The 21,457-nt window shown below is 43.4% G+C and overlaps 1 protein-coding gene across 1 annotated transcript in view; it reads right to left on the bottom strand.

Annotated features, from left to right (window-relative positions):
- zcrb1 (zinc finger CCHC-type and RNA binding motif 1) overlaps positions 1–21,457 on the bottom strand; it is a 66,080-nt gene that overhangs the window by 39,760 nt on the left and 4,863 nt on the right. Inside the window, exon 2 of the mRNA XM_086008696.1 lies at positions 8,688–8,805. Within this exon, the coding sequence (XP_085864822.1) occupies positions 8,688–8,771 (84 nt within the window). The 5' untranslated portion in view covers positions 8,772–8,805. The remainder of the gene's footprint in view (positions 1–8,687; positions 8,806–21,457) is intronic.

Consider the following 21,457-nt stretch of genomic DNA (forward strand, 5'->3'; position numbering starts at 1 on the left):
GTAGCAGCAGACACTTGTCATAGACGTAATCACCGTGAGCCTCAATGGGGTTCACCGGCTCCCACATCTCGCAACAGTAACACATCACCTGCTCCATTCTATGTAATTAATTAAATTTTTTATTGTTAGTTATGAACACCCTCTGCCCGATTATAGATGCTAGTATCCCCTTTAATTTATTGGATTTAAATTAAATCAATCCCTCTAATTACACCAGTTAAATGGTTCACCAACAGTCACTCTGCACCAGAAAGGCCTTATTAACTGCAACCCACAGAGTTAAAGTTTGAAAAGAGCACCTAACACCCCACTTACCCTAACTCACACTTACCCAAACTCACAGCACTCTCTGCTGACCTCGCACTCAGTGCTTGCTCACACTAGCAATGGTCTTTTTATACTGTTTGTTTACAGCCAAATGAGTCACCCCTGCTGATTGGTTAGAAAATTGGTTTTCACTGCCTGCTGTGCCAATTTACTCCTACTGCAGTGTAACCTTGTTTTACTCTTCTTAAACCAACAGAATCCCAAATACTTAACTTTTCCCCTTTACTTAAACTGCTTAAGTAATCTTATCAAGAATGATTTAAAGAGAAATAACAATTAAAGAACTCTCACTTACCCAAACTCACAGCACTCTCTGCTGACCTCGCACTCAGTGCCAATCAAGCGGGCTGCTTTATCCTGAATGGTGTCGAGCTTCTTGAGTGTTGTTGGAGCTGCACTCATCCAGGCAAGTGTAGAATATTCCATCACACTCCTGACTTGTGCCTTGTAGATGGTGGAAAGGCTTTGGGGAGTCAGGAGGTGAGACACTCGCCGCAGAATTCCCAGCCTCTGGCCTGCTCTTGTAGCCACAGTATTTATATGGCTGGTCCAGTTCAGTTTCTGATCAATGGTAGCCCCCAGGATGTTGATAGTGGGGGATTCAGCGATGGTAATGCCATTGAATGGCAAGGGGAGATGGTTAGAGTCTCGCTTGTTGGAGATGGTCATTGCCTGGCACTTGTGTGATGCGAATGTTACTTGCCACTTGTTAGCCCAAGTCTGAATGTTGTCCAGGTCTTGCTGCACATGGACACGGACTGCGTCAGTATCTGACGAGTCTCGAATGGTGCTGAACAGTGTGCAATCATCAGCGAACATCCCCACTTCTGACCTTATGATGGAGGGAAGGTCATTGATGAAACAGCTGAAGATGGTTGGGCCTGGGACACTGCCCTGAGGAACTCCTGCAGTGATGTCATGTGATTGAGATGAATGACCTCCAACAACCACAGCCAACTTCCTTTGTGCTAGGTATGATTCCAACCAATGGAGAGTTTTCCCCTCGATTCCCATTGACTTCAGTTTTGCTAGGGCTCCTTGATGCCACACTCAATCAAATGCTGCCTTGATGTCAAGGGCAGTCACTCTCACCTCACCTCTGGAGTTCAACTCTTTTGTCCGTGTTTGGACCAAGGCTGTAATGAGGTCAGGAGCTGAGTGGCCCTGGCGGAACCCAAACTGGGCATCAGTTAGCAGGTTATTGCTGAGTAAGTGCTGCTTGATAGCACTGTCGACGACACCTTCCATCACTTTGCTGATGATTGAGAGTAGACTGATGGGACGGTAATTGGCCGGGTCGGATTTGTCCTGCTTTTTGTAGACAGGACATACTTGGGCAATTTTCCACATTGCCGGGTAGATGCCAGTGTTGTAGCTGTACTGGAATAGCTTGGCTAGGGGTGCAGCTCGTTCTGGAGCACAAGTCTTCAGTACTATTGTCGGAATGTTGTCAGGGCCCATTGCCTTTGCAGTATCCAGTGTCTTCAGCCGTTTCTTGACATCACGTGGAGTGAATTGAATGGGCTGAAGACTGGCATCTGTGATGCTGGGGACCTCAGGAGGAGGCCGAGATGGATCATCCACTCGGCACTTCTGGCTGAAGATAGTTTCAGGCATGCACAGCGCATGCGTTAAAAATCAGCATTTCCGATCTGTCAAGAATCCTCTTGACAGATCGGACGCCTGCCCTGGAGAAGGGCCTCTGCGGGTGGAGAGTTCCGCTTTTTGGAGACCCTCCGACCACAGAAAACCCTTGGAAATCTTATGCTTGGCAAAAGCAGGAGCAAGGCCTGCTTTTACCAGCATAAGATTTGAAAAAAGTTTAAAAAAAATTTCACTCATTTAAAAATACTTTTAAAAAAGTAAATTTTTAGCCCCGTAAAAAACTTTAATTATTTTTTTCTAAAAATTAAATTTTTGTTTAAAATATTTAATTTGTCATTTCAACTAATTTTTAAAATGGGATTTAAAAAAAATGTATTTCATGTTTTAAAGTGTTTTTGGCGTGATCTCCATTCATATATTTGATGACAGGTCTATCTTTCAAGTGTATGAAGGGAGATTCCCTTCTTTGATTGGCTCCCCTTGGCCCACGTGATCCCAGAGATGCTTGCGAACCGCATGCGCCCCTGGGATACGTGGGCCCTGCACACTTGTAGTTGGAGAGGCCCAGGATCGGAACTATACGCACCTCGGGAGCCCTCAGGTAAGTGCGTAATTTTTTCCAGATCGGAGGCCTCCGCACACGGGAAGCCTCCGATCGGAAAATACGGCCCCATATTTTCCTTTCTGTCCCCTGTACCACATAGGGTTCCCTTGGAGAGTGAGCAAGTGATCTGCCCTGTCGTCACTGGAGAAATACGTATCATTACAGAGCAGCCTACCCTCCAGATTTTGCTACCAATTTGAAAAAAAACATTTGTGCTCCACACTAAAACTCAAACTGGTTCATTTGCCCTCCAGGGAAGAGCCTGCTACCTCTACCTGATATGGCCTATGTGTCTCCAGTCACATACTTTGCGGTTGACTATTAATGCCATCTGACATGGCTTAGCAAGCCACTCAGTTGTAAAACTACTGCTACATATTTCAGCAAGAAGAAAATGGGACAGACCGATCGGCAACAACCCAGGAATCATTCCAGAGGACTAAGGCAATCTCAGCCCAGTCGACCCTGCAGACTCCTCCTTAAGTATGTTCTATTGACAACATTAATTGGACAAATCTAACTTAGTCAATTACCACCCCATCAGCCCGCTGCCTATCATCAGTAAAGTGATGGAAGGAGTCATCAATCGTACGATCACATGGAACCTACCCATCAATAACCTGCTCAGAACCACTTGGCTTAAGACCTCATCACAGCCTTGATCCAGACCTAACAACATGCATTTATATAGTAGTTTAACATAGTAAAATGTCCCAAGACGCTTCACAGGAGCGTCAGCAACCAAAATTCAACATCGATGCAGGAGCTGAATGCATGAGGAGGGGCGGCAGTAGCTGCCCTCAACATCAAGGCAGCATTCCCATGAGTATGACACCAAGGAGCCCTACAAAAACAGAGAACATTAGGGTTCATGGAAAACCTCGAAGAGGTTGGAGTCATACCAGACACACAGGAAGATGGTTGTGGTTGTCAAAGGCCAACTTTCACAACCCCAGGACATCACTAGCACTGAAGGGCAATGGCTCCAGCGCAAACATCTTAAGCTGCTTTGTCAATGATCTTCTCTCTGACCCAAGAGCAGGAGTGGAGCTATTTGCTGTTAATTCCAGTGTTCAGCTCAAATAATGAAACTGCCCGTGCTACCCCACTGCCAGATTTCAGGCAACATCCAGGCTTGGGCTGGTGGTAGGTAACATTCGTGCTACTCAAGTACAAAGTGATAGCTATCTTCAGCAAAGAAAAAGAACACCCACTGCCCCAACCTGTAACAACACCACTGCTGCCGAGTTCCTCACTTTGGAGTCACCATTGACCTGAAGTTTAATTGAACCGGTCATATCAACAAAGTGGCTACAAGAGCAGGGCAGAGGCTGGGTCCACTGAGGAGTGGCTCACCTTGAACGCGATACCTTGGTTACCTCGAGACCTGACTATTCCAATGCTCTCCCTGCTAGCCTCCCAGCTGCACCCTGTAAACTTCAGCTTATCCAAAACTCGTTTGTCCATATCCTCACTTGCACCGCCCATATCCTAACTTGCACCGCCCATATCCTAACTTGTACCAAGTCCCGTTCCTCCATCACCACTGTGCTTGCTCCCGGTCCGGCAACACCTTGAAATAAAAATACTCATCCTGGTTTTCAAATCCCTCCATGGCCTCACGCCTCCCTATCTTTGTAACCTCCTCCACCCCTAATGCCTGTCACCCCTGATCCTCTCTAACTTTTACCGCTGCACAATAGAGAGCATCCTGACGAACTGTACCACAGTATGGTATGGCAGCTGTAGCTACTATGACCGGAAAGCCCTGCAGCGGGTAGTCAAAACTGCCCGACGCATTACCGGCACCCGGCTACCGACCATAGAGCACATATACCAGAAACGCTGTCTACGGAGGTCACGGACCATCATCAAAGACCCTACCCACCCCAGCCACAGTCTGTTCGCCCTCCTGCCATCTGGGAGACGCTACAGATGCATTTGCACCCGAACGACCAGATTTAGGAACAGCTTCTTTCCCAGGGCTGTCATCCTACTGAACTCCACAAATAAACTCTAAAGCCTGCACATCTGCCAATGCACTTTATTATGGTTATGTTTATGTTAATGTATTACAAGCCAAATGAATGTTGAATGTCTAAATGTCTTAATCTAAATGTACACTCTCGGGAGCCGCTAGCCTACATTTCGTTGTACTGCACTTATGCACTAACAATGACAATAAAGTTGATTATTATTATTATATCTCTGCGCTCTTCCAATTCTGGCATCTCAGCATCTCTGATGTTCTTTGCTCCACCATTGGTGGCTGTGCCTTCAGTTGCCTTGGCCCGAATCACTGGAATTCCCTCCCTAAACCTCTTCACTTCTTTCTCCGCCTTTAAGTCATTCCTTAATCCTACCTTTTACCAAGCTTTTGATCACCTGTCCTAATACGTCCTTATGTGGCTCGATGTCAAATATTGTTTGGTAAAGCATCCTGGGAAGTTTTACCACACTAAAAGCGCTATATAAATGCACCTTGTTGTTGTTGAAAGCCTCTCCATCTACAAGGCCTAAGTTAAGAGTGTGGTGGAAGGATGTAGCTGCAACAACACTCAAGAAGCTAGTCGTTATCCGTCTGCTGCCTCTAAACACTACCTGCTTCACCACGAGTGCACTCTGTCTGCAGTATGCATTACCTACAGGATGCACAGTAGCAACTCACCGAGCTTACTTTGATAGCACCTCACCCCCTTGCGACCTCTATCATCAAGAACGTCAACATCATGGAACCACCACCACCTACTCCAAGTACCCCTTCCAAGTCAAGCACCATCCTGACTAGGACAATATCTCAATTCTTTCATCGTCGCTGTATTAAAATTCGAGAATTCCCACCTGACACGATTGTGGGAGTAACTTTACAAGCACCGCAGTGATTCAAAAAGGTGACTTCACCATGATATTCTTGGGACAACTAAGCATGGTTAATAAATGCGGCTTTTCCAGCATCATTCACAACTCATGAACAAAGCAAAACAAAACGGAATATTTCTCCCCGATACAATTCGGAACTTTTCATGCAGGGAACATTTCATGCAGGGAACAGAGTATAGACCCATACTTCGCAACTCTGTAACAAAGAGCAAAGTACACTGACACCAAAGTGTTTCACCAAGGGATTCATACATTTTTAGTGTCTTTACACATGTCAAATTTTACAAAACGCAACAAATATTGTGCCTTAAGAATTTGTTTAAAAAAAATTACAATATGAATATAATTTTAAATCTATATTTTAGTGTATTCTTATACCATTCAAGCATGTTTGTCAAAAGCTAAATGTGAGGTTAAGCGCATTTGATTCTTTTGTTACCAAATGCATTTACTGAACTTATGATAAAAGTATCTGACCACAGATGTTTTCTTTATTGTCAGTGCAACAAGCCTTTCTTGGGGAAAAACATTTCATTCATTAGTGTCGTACTGCAGAAATTTCAACTCACGTGAAGTTATTTCCTTGAAAATAATTTCTGGTATTGATATCATTTGTTTTAAGGCAATGACTTACAACACCAATATGCAGTGTGCCCATGTTGAAGGATGCAGGTTCAAGCTCCAAAGAGCTCCTAATTCAACCAATCTGTGCAGAGTGAAGGAAAAATATGAGGTGTCTCTCTACCAGCCACACTCACACACCTCCAAATCACCAGCTAACCTAGTCTGGGAATACGCCACCTTCATCTTCCTGCACACTGTTCAGCACCATTCGAGACTAGTCAGATACTGACGCAGTCTGTGTCCATATGCAGCAAGACCTGGACAACATTCAGACTTGGGCTGACAAGTGGCAAGTAACATTCGCATCGCACAAGTGCCAGGCAATGACCATCTCCAACAAGCGAGACTCTAACCATCTCCCCTTGACATTCAATGGCATTACCATCGCTGAATCCCCCACTATCAACATCCTGGGGGTTACCATTGATCAGAAACTGAACTGGACCAGCCATATAAATACTGTGGCTACACGAGCAGGCCAGAGGCTGGGAATTCTACGGTGAGTGTCTCACCTCCTGACTCCCCAAAGCCTTTCCACCATCTACAAGGCACAAGTCAGGAGTGTGATGGAATACTCTCCACTTGCCTGGATGAGTGCAGCTCCAACAACACTCAAGAAGCTCGACACCATTCAGGATAAAGCAGCCCGCTTGATTGGCACTCCATCCACCTTCAACATTCACTCCCTCCACCACTGGCGCACTGTGGCTGCAGTGTGTACCATCTACAAGATGCACTGCAGCAACTCGCCAAAGCTCCTTCAACAGCACCTTCCAAACCCGCGACCTCGACCACTTAGAAGGACAAGGGCAGCAGACGCATGGGAACATCACCACCTACAAGTTCCCCTCCAAACCACACACCATCCTGACTTGGACCTGTATCGCCGTTCCTTCACTGTCGCTGGGCCAAAATCCTGGAACTCCCTTCCTAACAGTATTGTGGGTGTACCTACACCATATGGACTGCAGCGGTTCAAGAAGGTGGCTCACCACCATCTTCTCAAGGGCAATTAGGGATGGGCACTAAATGCAGGCCTAGCCATCAATGAATAAAAAAAAATGTGGTCTAGGTAGTGGGTGGGAGGGGTAAACTGCAACAAAAGAGGAGCATAAGTGGAAAGGGGAAAAGGGTTTGTCCCTCTTCTGGACAGTAACATAACAAAAAAAACTGTTGAGTACCATTTCAAATTATTTTTCGTGCCAATTTTATCAAAAGGGGTCGGTTTTGGGAACTCTTGTTTAATATTGAGCTAAGGATCACAATTGCAGTAGTTAAATCTGCAGATGATACAACGTTAATGAAGGGTATAAACTGCAAAACTAAATAAGATAAGCTACAGGAAGATCTGAATATACTTGGAAATTGGGCAGACAGATGGCAAATAAAATTCAGTGTAGAAGTGCTTCACGTAGGTACAGAAATGTAGGAAGGGACTTGAAGGGAAAGAAAATAACGTGCATGGAAAATGAAAGACATCTGGAGGTCCTGATTGCCAATAAATTGAAGCTATCGTAACAATGCTCGACGGCAGACAGTAAAGCAAACCATATGTTGGGACGTATTAAGAGGTTAATATTAAGCTGAAATAGTGGAGTAATCCCTGCCACTCATTAAATCATTGATGTAACCACACTTAGAATACTGTGTACAGTTCTGGTCGCCACAGTACAAAATGGATATTGCAGTGATTGGGAGGATACAGAAGAAGGCAACCAGAATAATTGAGGGGATGGGGGGGGGGGGGGGGGGGGATATGAAGAGCAATTACATAAATTGGGCGTATTCTCACTGGAAAAGATATGGTTGACAGGTGATATGATTGCTGCTTTTAGAATTCTAAAGGGACTAGATATGCAGACCTTGATAAGGTGCTTCGCTTTATCCAGAACAGTAGAACCAGAGGACACAGCCTGTGCTTGAAGGGGGTAAATTCAAAACTAATCTGTGGAAATTATTTCTATGTTACTTCCTTTATTCTCCTGAAGGGTCGACTCCTTCATGCAGTACAGCCCAGAGGGGCCCGTCACTATCCAGTACTTTACTCAGGTGATGATTATTCACATGAGCAATGACAGCAAGTGTCACAGCTCATTGGAAGGGGCATCACAGCCAATTCTATTAGTTCCCATGGTATTATTTGAGAGGAGCAGGATTCTCCTGGTGTCCTGGCCAATAGTTTTCATTCAACCAATACAATCAAAAACAGATTTGGTCATTCATTTCATTTCCGTTACTGGGACTTTGCTGTGCAATTGGTTGCTGCGTTTACTTGCATAATAAGTGAATACGCTAATTAATTGGCTGTGAAGTACGTTGGAACATCCCAAGGACACGAAAAGTTCTAAATAAAAGCAAACTCTCTCTTTTTTACCACTGCCCCAGCTGAGATTTACCAATTGAGCAAAGACCAGGATCGTAACTGGGACCTTCCTTGTCACTGGATAAACCTAAAGCATCGGGGGAACCTCTAGCCTCACATTCCAACGGAGTAATTTAAAAAGCATAATCTTATTAGTGATGTGAGAAGCAAATATCCTTAAGAGTGAACTGCACTGTTCAGTCAGTGTACAATACCATACTTCACAAGTGAAACATTTATTTCAACACACCCATAACGCATACAACTATTAAAAATAAGATTTACCTTGTGCAGATCACTGTTAGTCAGTGAAAATGGCAAATTGGATACATACACCGTGCTTTTGCTTGGCGCCAGTCCACCACTCATTTTTTAAAATCTGAAATTCTTCCTTCACGTACACCTAGAAAATGAGAAAAAAAAGTCACAATGGAGAAATAAAGATATAACCCAGTTAATTTTTAATCTGATGCCTGTAGCTACACAACGAAGGAAGATAAATATTTAAGTGCATGCATCTGTGCAGGCGTAACACTCAGACACTTTGAAGCAAGGTTAATTAAGCTTCAGCTGTTTTTTTGGGTCAATATCACTTACAGGATTGAAAATGGAAATCGGACAGGCAACAGCTTCCACAATAATGAGACAAAGCTCTGGACAGTAGTTGATGAATTATTCAAGTTAGACAGACTGTCTTTCCACTTTTACTGAACACTGAATTGGAACAAATTAGAATAGATCAAATTTAGATCACGGAGCAGCATTGACTGGGTTTTACGGATAAAACTGTCATCTTGATTTCCTCATCCTCTCAACTGAATTAACAAATTATTTGAGGTCACAAAGGGCTTGAATGGAGAAGACAATTGTAAAAAGAAAACTTCCATAGACAAGGTGAAAATATACTACAGCAATGTGCAACATGTGACAATAATGCATTGAAACATATCAATATTCTAGATAATCTTGGAAATTTTACTCTCATTTACAATTTAAAAATAATCAGTTATAAAAATCACTTAATCTTGACCTTCACAATTCGGATTATCATAGTTTGGACTAATACAAGGAGAAAAAACACAATTATACATGTTACTTTAGTAAATCAGAGTTAACGCTTCCAAGAGATGCAAGTTTTTAAAGCACTGTCATTTGTCACCAACTACCACAGTAAATTGAAGGCCGTCTGTATTGTAAACAAACATAGAAGATAGGAGCAGGAGTAGGCCATTCGGCCCCTCGAGCCTGCCCCGTCATTCAATGCGATCATGGCTGATCATCCAAATTCAGTACCCTGTCCCTGCTTTCTCCCCATACCCCTTGATCCCTTTAGCCTCAAGAAATATATCCAACTCCTTCTTGAATATATTTAATGAATTGGCCTCTACTGCCTTCTGTGGTAGAGAATTCCACAGGTTCACCACTCTCTGGGTGAAGAAATTCCTCCTCATTTCTGTCCTAAATGGCTTACCCCTTATCCTTAGACTGTGACCCCTGGTTCTGGACTCCCTGATCATCGGGAACATCCTTCCTGCATCTAGTCTGTCCAGTCCTGTCAGAATTTTATAAGTTTCAATGAGATCCCCTCTCATTCTTCTAAACTCCAGCGAGCATAAGCCCAATCGACCCAATCTCTCCTCATACGTCATTCCTGCCATCCCAGGTATCAGCCTGGTGAATCTTCGCTGAACTCCTTCCATGACAAGAACATCCTTCCTCAGATAAGGCGACCAAAACTGCACACAATACTCAAGGTGTGGTCTCACCAAGGCCCTGTGCAACTGCAGCAAGACATCCTTGTTCCTGTACTCAAACCCTCTCGCTACAAAGGCCAACATACCATTTGCCTTCTTAACCGCCTGCTGCACCTGCATGCTTACCTTCAGCGACTGGTGCACAAGGACACCCAGGTCTTGTTGCACTTCCCATTCTCCCAATCTATTGCCATTCAGATAATAATCTGCCTTCCTGTTTTTGCCACCAAAGTGGATAACCTCGCATTTATCCACGTTATATTGCATCTGCCATGCTTTTGCCCAATCACCCAACCTGTCCAAATCATCCTGGAGTTTCTCGGCATCCTCCTCACAGCACACACGCCCACCCAGCTTTGTGTCGTCTGCAAATTTGGAGATGTTACATCTAGTTCCCTTGTCTAGATCATTAATATATATTGTGAATAGCTGGGGTCCAAGGACCGATCCCTGCGGTACCCCACTAGTCACTGCCTGCCACTCGGAAAAAGACCCGTTTATTCCAACTCTTTGCTTTCTGTCTGCCAACCAGTTCTCTATCCAAGTCAATACCTTGCCCCCAATCCCATGTGTCTTAACTTTACACGCTAATCTCTTATGCGGGACCTTATCGAAAGCCTTCTGAAAGTCCAAATACACCACATCCACAGTTACATCCTCAAAATTTTTTAGATTAGTCAAGCACGATTTACCTTTTGTAAATCCATGTTGACTTTGTCTGATCCTGTCTCTGTTTTCCAAGTGCTCTGCTATTACATCTTTTATTATGGACTCTAGCATTTCCCCCACTACCGATGTCAGGTCTGTAATTCCCTGTTTTCTCTCTACTACCTTTTTTGAATAGTGGGGTAACATTAGCTACCCTCCAATCCATGGGTACTGTTCCAGATTCCATCGAATGTTGGAAGATGATCAGCAATGCATCTACTATTTCTAGGGCCACTTCCTTAAGTACCCTAAGATGTAGATTATCAGGCCCTGGGGATTTATCGGCCTTCAATCCCGTCAATTTCCCTAACACCATTTCCCTACAAATACTGATTTCTTTCAGTTCCTCCCTTTCATCAGACCCTATGTTCCCTGACATCTCTGGGAGGTTATTTGTGTCCGCCTTTGTGAAGACAACCAAAATATGTATTTAATTGGTCTTCCATTTCTTTGTTCCCCATTATAAATTCCCCTGATTCTGACTGCAAGGGACCTATGCTTGACTTCACCAATCCTTTTCTCTTCACATATCTATAAAAGCTTTTACAGTCAGTTTTTATGTTCCTTGCAAGCTTACTCTCATATTCTATTTTCCCCTTCTTAATTAATCCCTTTGTCCTCCTTTGTTGAATCCTAAACTGCTCCCAATCCTCAGGTTTACTGTTTTTTCTGGCCAATTTATATGTCCTCTCCTTGGATCTTATGCTATCCCTAATTTCCCTTGTTAGCCACGGTTGAGTCACCTTTTTTGTTTTATTTTTATGCCAAACTGGGATGAAAAAATTCTGTAGTTGATCCATGCGGTAGCACCAGCCTTAGTGTTTCTTTCTCACTTTTTACAGACAGACAACTACTTCTCTTTTCACAAATGCAAAAAGCCATCAACAACACCTTGTAGGAACTATATTTCTGTAGGATAAAAGATACAGATTCAAATCATCTTCGAATACATTCAGCTGGACTCAGTTGGTAGTACTCTTATCCGAGTCAGAAGATTGTGGGCTTAAGCCCCACTATGGACATAATCCAGCCTGCCACTTAAGTGCATTGTCGGATGTTACATTAAACCAAGCCTCAGTCTGCCTGCTCAGATAGATACGGCACTATTTGACAAGGAGTGGAGAAATTGCCTAATGTCCTGGCTCTTCAATCTTCGTTACTCAAACACCATAATTAAAAGAAAATCAGGTCATTCATACAAACGTAGAAACAGTGAGAGCAAAGAACACCAAGGTCCATCTCGTTCGCCTTCTACCATTCTTGTAGTCGCATGATGCAACAATAATGGAGTTGTTCATGGATAGTGATTGATTTCCATGATTAATTAATCTACAACAGACTCACACACGTAGCGAGGAAAACCCACTAGGCATGGAAAGCTTTGGGAACCATAGGATCAAAGTCACCTGTTCAATGGATTTACCACTTGCTCACCGAAAAAGTATTTCCCAGATTAGTTTTGAATTTATCCCCCTTTAAGCAGTCCAGGTCCTCTGGTTCTACTGTTCCAGACAAAATGAAACAGTGTGTCATGGTCTACATTATCTCATCCCTTTAGAATCTCGAACCACTTATTCAGTGAGAACAGTCCCAATTTAAGTAATCGCTCTTCATCATCCAATCCCTCCATCTCCTCAATCATTCTGATTGTCCTCTTCTATATCCTTTAAATAAATAGCTGCAATATCCTTTTTGTACTGCAGCAACCAGAACTGTACATAGTATTCTAAGGGAGGTCGCACCAATGATTTAATGAATGGCAGGATTACCCCACTATTTCGGCTCAATATTGACCGTATAATATGTTTCAACATCAGATTTGTGTTACTCACTGCCACAGAGCATTGGAATATGAGGTGGCCATTCAGCCCCTCGAGCCTGTTCCGCCATTCAATGAGATCATGGCTAATCTGTATCCTAACTCCATCCACCCACCTTGGCACCATATCCCTTAATACACATGGCTAGCAAAACTATCGATCTCAGATTTAGAATTATTAATTGAGTTAGCATCTACTGCTTTTTGTGGGAGAGAATTACACACTTCTACCACCCTTTGCATAGTAAAATGTTTCCTAACTTCTCTCCTGAATAGCTTGGCTCTGATTTTAAGGTTCTAGCCCCTTGTCCTAGACTTCCCCACCAGCAGAAAAAAGTTTCTCTATCTACCCTATCAATTCCTTTCAAAATCCTAAAAGCCTTGGTCAAATCCTTAACCTTCTATATTCCAGGGAATACAAGTCTAGTTTATGTAATCGCTCCTCATAATTTAACCCTTGGAGCCCTGGTAACATTCTGGTGAATCTGACAGAGTTTTACCTACTCATGTAATCTATCAATGTTCCTTTATAATTTTAAGCTCATATGTTGCATCACCGGCAAACTTGGATACATGACTCACGATTGTATTATCCAAGCCAATAATGTAGTGAATAGTTGAGGCCCTAGCACATATCCTTGTGGGACACCACAAGTCACTTGCTTCCAATTCAAGTACATACTCATTATTCCTACCCTGTCTTCTGCCGCCTAACCAATCTCCCAACCAGGTCAATAATTTCTCTCACCTTTCTTAAATAATGGTTACATTTGCAATTTTCCCATCTAAAAAAGGGACAATTCTTGAATCAAGAGAGCTTTGGAAGATTATGGCTAAAGCATCTGCAATTTCCTCACCACTTCCTTTAAAACCCTGGGGTGGAAATCATCAGGTCCTGGGGATTTGTCAGTCTTAAGAGCCATTATTTTTTCTAATATGGTTTTCTTGATTATGTTCACTTTAGTCAGTTCCAGTCCTCGATTCATTATTAGTTTCCCTGAAATTTCAAGTATAGTATCTCTTCCTCTACTGTGAAGACTGAAAGTAATTATTCAACAAGTCTGCCATTTCATCATTTGCAATATTATCCGCATCTATTTTTAAAGGGCCCACCTTACCCATTAACTACACATTTTCTTATTTTTTTATGATAATCTTGCTATCCCTCAAAAGTTTTTTTTCGTATTCCTTTTTGAAGTTCTTACTATCTTTTTTGTCTTCCTTTGTTGTTCATCTCTCCCAGTCCCCTGGATCTACACTATTCTTTGCACTTGTGTATGCTCTTTCATTTAGTTTTATGTTATCTCACACCTCTTGTCAGCCATGCCTGTTTTAAGTAGAGCTCCTTCCCCTCAGGGATATATACTGTTCCTGTAATAAGCTACATGCTTTTTTGAACACTTCCCACTGCTCATCTGTAGTTCTACTTGGTAACAATTTTGACCAGTTTATTGTCATCAGTCACTCTCATCCTGTTAAAGTTAGCCGTACCAATATCTAGAATCTTAGTAACGGTGTTAAGTTTTTCCTTTTCAAATCCAACATTAAACTTGACCATATTACGATCTCCGTAAATTAATCCAACAGTAACAAAACATTTAATCGAAGTCTCGCTCATTGTTTATTTCTAAATCTATATACCTGCCCTCTTGTTTGTTCGAGAACATATTGGCCCTGATATTCGGGTCTCCACGGGTGAGTACGTACGGGGTACTCGCGCGGAGGCCCAACGGAAGTGCCGGTTTTGTGCATGCACTGCGCATGCATGGGAAACCGGAACTTCCGTTCCCTTAAAGGAAGGGGTTCACACGTGCGTACGCCTGGAACTTCCGGTTTTTTTGCAGGTTTTTCCGGGAGGGTAAGTCTCTAGGAGTTACACTTTTAAAAAGCAGTCGCAAGGCCTGCTTTTAACAAGGTAAGTGGTGAATTAAGTAAAATTAAAACATTTTTTCCACAGGTTCATTATTTTTAAATACTTTAAAGAAAAGGTAAGTTTATTTTTAGCCCCGTTAGAAACTGGAATTAATTTTTTCAAAAATGTAAATTATTGTTTAAAATAGTTATTTTATGTAATTTATAGTTATTTTAAAAATGTGATTTTTAAAAAATTTATTTGAAGTTTTAGTTATGTTTTGGGGCTGATTTGTATTTATAGTTTTGACAGCTCTTCCTGTCAAATTTATGAATGGGCATTCCCTGCTACCATTGGCTCTCCATGGCCCACGTGATCCCAGGGGACGCTTTGAACTAACTGCGCCCCTGGGATACGGAAGCACTGCGCGCCGGCAGTTGGAGCAGGCCCAGGATCGGAATCCCACGCGGGCCCACAGCACAACGGCCGGCGCGCTAGGCAAGTGCAGGTTAGAGGCTTGCACCCGCGGGAAGCCTCCGACTCGAATTTCTGGGCCACTGATCCAGAATTGTATCTTGAATGCACTCAAGAAATTCACTACCTTTCTGACTCAAGCTATTCCCAACCTATATGAAAATTAAAGCCTCCAGTTAAAGCAACTCTGCTTTTGCTACAAGCCTTTCTAATCTCTGAATTGTTGGGATAGCTTCAATTTATGGTCAGTCAAGACCTTCAGATGTCTCATTTTCCATACACATTTTCTTTCTCTTCAAGTAACAGTCCCTTCCTGAAGCACTTTGCATTTCTCTACACTGAATTTATTTTTTATTCATTCATGGGATGTGGGCATCGCTGACAAGGCCAGCATTTATTGCGCATCCCTAATTGCTATTATGAAAATGGTGGTGAGCCGCCGCCTTAAACTGTTGCAGTCCGTGTGGTGAAGGTACTCCCACAGTGCTGTTAGGAAGGGAGTTCCAGGATTTTGACCCAGCGAAGATGAAGGAATGGAGATATACTTCCAAGTCAGGATGGTGTGTGACTTGGAGGGGAACTTGCAGGTGGTGGTGTTCCCATGAGCCTGCTGCCCATGTCCATCTAGGCAATAGAGGTCACGAGTTTGGGAGGTGCCGTCGAAGATACCATGGCGAGTTGCTGCAGTGCATCTTGTACTACATACTGCAGCCACGGTGCGCTGGATGGGGTGCTAATCAAGCGGGCTGCTTTGTCTTGGATGGTGTCAAGCTTCTTGAGTGTTGTTGGAGCTGCACTCATCCAGGCAAGTGGTGAGTATTCCATCACATTCCTGACTTGTTGTGCCTTGTAGATGATGGAAAGGCTTTGGGAAGTCAGGTGGTGAGACACTCGCTGCAAAATACCCAACTTCTTATCTGCTCTTGTAGCCACGGTATTTATGTGGCTGTTCCAGTTAAGTTTCTGGTCAATGGTGACTCCCCAGGATGTTCTTGGTGTTGGATTCGGCGATGGTAATTCCGTTGAATGTCAAGGGGAGGTGGCTAGACTGTTTTTTATTGGAGATGTCATTGCGCGGCACTTAAGTGGCAAGTAAAATTTGCAACACACATCAGCCCAACGCTGAATGTTGTCCATGTCTTGCTGCATGTGGGCACAGACTGCTTCATTATCCGAGGAGTTGCAAATGGAACTGAACACTGCAATCATCAGCGAACATTCCCACTTCTGACCTTATGATGGAGGGAAGATAATTGATGAAGCTGCTGAATATGGTTGGGCCTAGGACACTGCCCTGAGGAACTCTTGCAGCGATGTCCTGGGGCTGAGATAATTGGCTTCCAACAACCACAGCCATCTTCCTTTGCGCTAGGTATGACTCCAGCCAGTGAAGAATTTCCCCCCCGATTCTCATTGACTTCAATTGTAAAAAAGAATGACTTGCATTTATATAGCACCTCTCACGATCACCAGACATCCCAAAGCGCTTTACAACCAATGAAGTACTTTTGAAGTGGAGTCACTGTTGTAATGTAGGAAACGCAGCAGCCAATTTGCGCACAGCAAGTTCCTACAAACAGCAACGTGAAAATGACCAGATAATCTGCTTTTGTTATGTCGATTGAGGGGTAACTATTGGCCAGTGCACCAGGGATAACTTCCTAGCTCTTCTTTGAAATTGTGTCATGGGATCTTTTACATCCACCTGAGAGTGTAGACGGGGCCTCGGTTTAACATCCCATCTGAAAGATAGCACCTGCGACAGTGCAGCACTCCCTCAGCACTGCACTGGAGTATCAGCCTAGATTTTTGTACTCAGGTCTCTGGAGTGGGACTCGGAGGCAAAAGTGCTACCCACTGGTTGAAGACTGGCTTCTGTGATGATGGAGACCTCAGGAGGAGGCCAAGATGGATCATCTACTCGGCACATTTGGCTGAAGATGGTTGCAAATGCTTTAGCCTTGTCTTTTGCACTTGCGTGCTGGGCTCCGCCATCATTTGAGGATGGGGATATTCATGGAGCCTCCTCCTCCCGTTAGTTGTTTAATGGTCCACCACCATTCATGACTTGATGTGGCAGGACTGCAGAGCTTTGATCTGATGTGATTGTGGGCTCGCTTAGCTCTGTCTATAGCATGCTGCTTCCGTTGTTTAGCATGCATGTAGTCCTGTGTTGCAGCTTTACCAGGGTAGCATACTGCTTCCGCTGTTTAGCGAGCATGTAGTCCTGTGTTGCAGCTATGCCAGGTTGACACCTCATTTTTAGGTACGCTTGGTGCTGCTCCTGGCATGGTCTTCTGCACTCCTCATTGAACCAGGGCACAGTGAGGGATATGTCGGGCCATGCGGTTACAGATTGTGATGGAGTACAATTCTGCTGCTGCTGATGGCCCACAGTGCATCATGGATGCTGTTTTCAGCTGCTAGGTCTGTTCTGAATCTATCCCATTTAGCACAGTGGTAGTGCCACACAACACAATGGAGGGTGCCCTCAGTGTGAAGACAGGACCTCGTCTCCACAATGACTATGTGGTGGTCACTGCTACCAATGCTGTCATGTACAGATGCATCTGCGACAGGTAGATTGGCAAGGACAAGGCCAAGTCGGTCCTTCTCTCCTGTTGGTTCTCTCACCTTCAGGACTTGGCCAGCTTGGTCAGTAGTGGTGCTACCAAGCCACTCTTAGTGATGGACTTTGAAGTCCCTCACATTGTGTCCTTCAGTGCTTCTTCCAAGTGGTGTTCAACATGGAGGAGTACTGATTCATCAGCCGAGGGGGGGCAGTAGGCGGTAATCAGCAGGTTTCCTTGCCCATGCTTGACCTGAAGCCATGAGGCTTTGTGGGGTCTGGAATCAATCAACCAACCAACCCCTCCAGACTGTATACCACTGTACCGCCACTTCTGATGGTGATGGAGGGGTCTGGGACAATGGCTGAAAGGAATGATTCTGTGAGTATGACTAGTCTGTGTGACAAGTCCCCAGATGTTTGAGGAGGACTTTGCAGGGTCGACTGGGCTGGGTGGGTCGTTGTCATGCAGAGGTCGATGCCAGGTGGTCCGCCTGGTTTTATTATTGTCATAGCAGTTTGTTACAACTGAGTGGCTTGCGAGGCAGTTAAGAGTCAACCACATTGCTGTGGGTCTGGAGTCGCATATAAGCCAAATCCAGGTAAGAATGGCAGATTTCCTTCCCTGAAGGACATGAGTGAGCCAGATGGGTTTTTAGGACAATCCGATAGTTACTGATATTAGTTTTATTTAATTAACTGAATCTAAATTCCGCAGCTGCCATGGTGGGATTTGAACTCACGTCTCTGGAGAGTTAGCCCAGGCCACTGGATTACTAGTCCAGTAACATAACGACTATGCTACCATTTCCGTGTGCATAGTTGGCTGCTGTATTTGCCTACACAAGAATAATGGCTGCACATCAGCAGTAATTTATTGGTTCTCTTCAGGACATGAAAGGTGCTATATTATTGCAAGTTCTTTCTTTCATGCTGCACTCCATAGTTACTGTGTTTCACATTAATTTTGGAAGGCGATTTTCTTTGGCTCTTAATCAGTTCTGCCTTGAGCTGCCCTGCTTGGTAACCAAGTGATACCCTCCAGCTCTGAATGTACTTTGTGATCAACAAGTAGGAAGCAGCGTTTCAGCGGTGCCTTTCAATCTCAGTCAGAATCATCTTCTCGAAGATAGAGCACCTCATTTACATTTGGAAAGACATTTGACCTGAGATTTATATGAATGTAGATAATAGGTATGCTTTAATAGTAAATGTAAATATTGATTGCTAAAGGTAAGAGAGGGTTTATGCTTGTACTCTGCCGACTGTAAACCAAATGTATTCATCACTGGAGCTACTGGACTGCCTGCCATTCAATTTGGATAAAGTTAGGCTTCTATTATGTTACTTGCTTGGATGAAAATGAAACTAAGTCATCCAAATAGTATGCACAAAATTTATATAAAATATTCACTTTTGCTTCTAATTTTTATCAAATATCTTTAGCAATCAATATTTACATTTACTATTAAAGCATACCGATTAATCTATATTCATGCAAATCTCAGGTCAGTTGTAAACAATTATTCATCCAGCAATGATGCCAGAAAGTCTGCAGTTTCAGAGTTCTATCTTCTATACCAAGCTATGTTTGTCGTGCTGTAGTTTAATGATATATTACATATACAATTACTGTAATAGTTCAAACACTCCAATGATTTAAACTCAATTTCTGCTTCAGCAGTCAATTAGTTAGATGGACGAGTAAGAAAAGTGAAAATCCTTTTGAGAATTTAGCCCAAATTAAGCAACAAATATTAATAAGAAGCCTTCAAATAGATTAGTTAGTTTGAATATTGGGCCAGTAATTCCGGTCCCAACGCGTGAGTAAGGACGGGGTACTCACACGTGGGCCCGTTGGAAAGTGCCGGATTTCAGCATGCACAGCGCATGCGCGGGAAACCGGCATTTCCTCCAAGGGGTTCAGAGGTCCAACGCGTGCGCGCAGGACTCTGCGCGCACGCGTTGAACTTCCTTCTTTTTGACAGGTTTGCCCGTGTGTAAGGGCCTGAACTTTTTAGAAATGTAAAAAGGAGACGTAAGGACTTGATTCTTTAAGGTAAGTGGTCTATTATTTAAAATTATAACATTTTTTCCACAGCTTTATTGTTTTTAAGGACTTTACAGTAAGGTAAGTTTATTTTTAGACCCGATTTCTTAAAAAATTATTTTTTTCAAAAATTTGATTAATTGTTTAAAATAGTTTTTTTAAAGTTATTTATAGTTCATTTAATTAGTGGGATGTTTTTTAAAATTTTATTTAAAGTTTAAGTAGTGTTTTGGGCGCCCGTAGTTTTCATGAGTTTGACAGTTCTTACTATCAAACTCATGAATGAAGTTTTCCCTCCCCTGATTGGCTGCCCAGTGCTCACCTGATCCCAGCCGGCACATCGCACTAACTACGCTGCTGGATCAGGCAAGCACAGCGCGCCGACAGCTGAACCAGGCCAGTGACAGGAATTCCAAGCAGGCCCAGGTTTCAGCTGTCGGCGCGTCGGGTAAGTGCACATCGGGGGCTTGCACGCGCGGCAAGCCCCCGAACCTAATTTCTGGCCCAATGTGTACAATTTGTCACCTGATTACAGAAAAGATATAAAAAGCAATGGAAAAGATGCAGCATAGATATTTATTATATTAGGGATAAGGGATTACAGTTAGGAAGAGAGACTTGGTTAGGGTTTTTTTCAGAAGAGCTGAGAAGTTTAAAGTGTGACCTCATAAGAGTCTTCAAGATTATGAAGGTTTATTAAAAAAGGCAAATAGCACTGGGTTGTTTCTACTTGTTGGCGAGATGGGCAACGAATGGCCTGGCCTAGTCAAGAGAAGTCAACCAATGCTGACACTCCCTTGATGCTATCCAGCAAACCCCTGCTGGACAATGTACACATGCGCGATTGCACATGGGTGAGGCAGGATCAGGCTTAGTGTCTGATGCATCCCCATGATCAAATTACCTGCCAGCACTCACTGGCTAAGTTGCCACCTGAAAAATGAAGATTTGGACAAATAACTTGCAGATTGTTCAAACATGTAGAACCAAGAGGAAATGAGAGAAAATTGACGATAAATAGTGCAGCAGCTACATTAAAGATTTAAAACAAGAATTTATGTTCAATTAATCATTCATAAAGTTTACTTATACCTCCAACTAACACATTGTAAAATATATCCATTTGTGCCCAGCTGTTACCATCAAAATAAACTATCCTCATTCACTGGAAGGTCATTGAAGTTTCCAATTTTCTGGAGCCGATGCAGTCTATATTAGGATGATGTTCCAGAAGCTGGTAACCTTCTCCTTGAAGTTTAGTGGCAAATATCTGTCCCAACAGGAGACTGCTCAGTTCTTTCATAATTGTGAACACACAAGTTAAATTCACTTTGAAACCCATCGAGCAATGCACGAATAGGAATTACTGGCCCGTAATTTCCGATAGGAGGCTTCCTGCGTGCGGATGCCACCCATCGGAAAAAAATCTACAAACTTACCTGAGGGCTCCCGAGGTCCAGACACTTCCGCTCCTGGGCCTGTCCACAGTCGAAATGCGCAGGGCCCACGTATCCCAGGGGCACATGCAGTTCACAGGCGTCCCTGGGATCACGCGGGCCAGGCCAAGCAATAGGAGAAGGGAAATAACAACAGAAAATGCTGGAAAAACTCAGCAGGCCAGGCAACATCCGTGGAGAGAAAATAGAGTCAACGTTTCGGGTCAAACCCTTTGTCAAGACTGAAAAAGCACAGTAAATGAAATAGATTAAAAGGCCAGGCTGGGAGAGAACAAAAGAGATAAAGAGATCCTTTCTGATATCAAGGATCGCAAGCTTCATCAACTCTTGAACACCAACGCCCCTCCGGAACCACCTTCTCCTTCACTTTCC

The sequence above is a fragment of the Somniosus microcephalus genome, chromosome 16, assembly GCF_052327205.1.
Source record: "Somniosus microcephalus isolate GS21.2 chromosome 16, FLI_Smic_1.0, whole genome shotgun sequence".
NCBI lineage: Eukaryota > Metazoa > Chordata > Chondrichthyes > Squaliformes > Somniosidae > Somniosus > Somniosus microcephalus.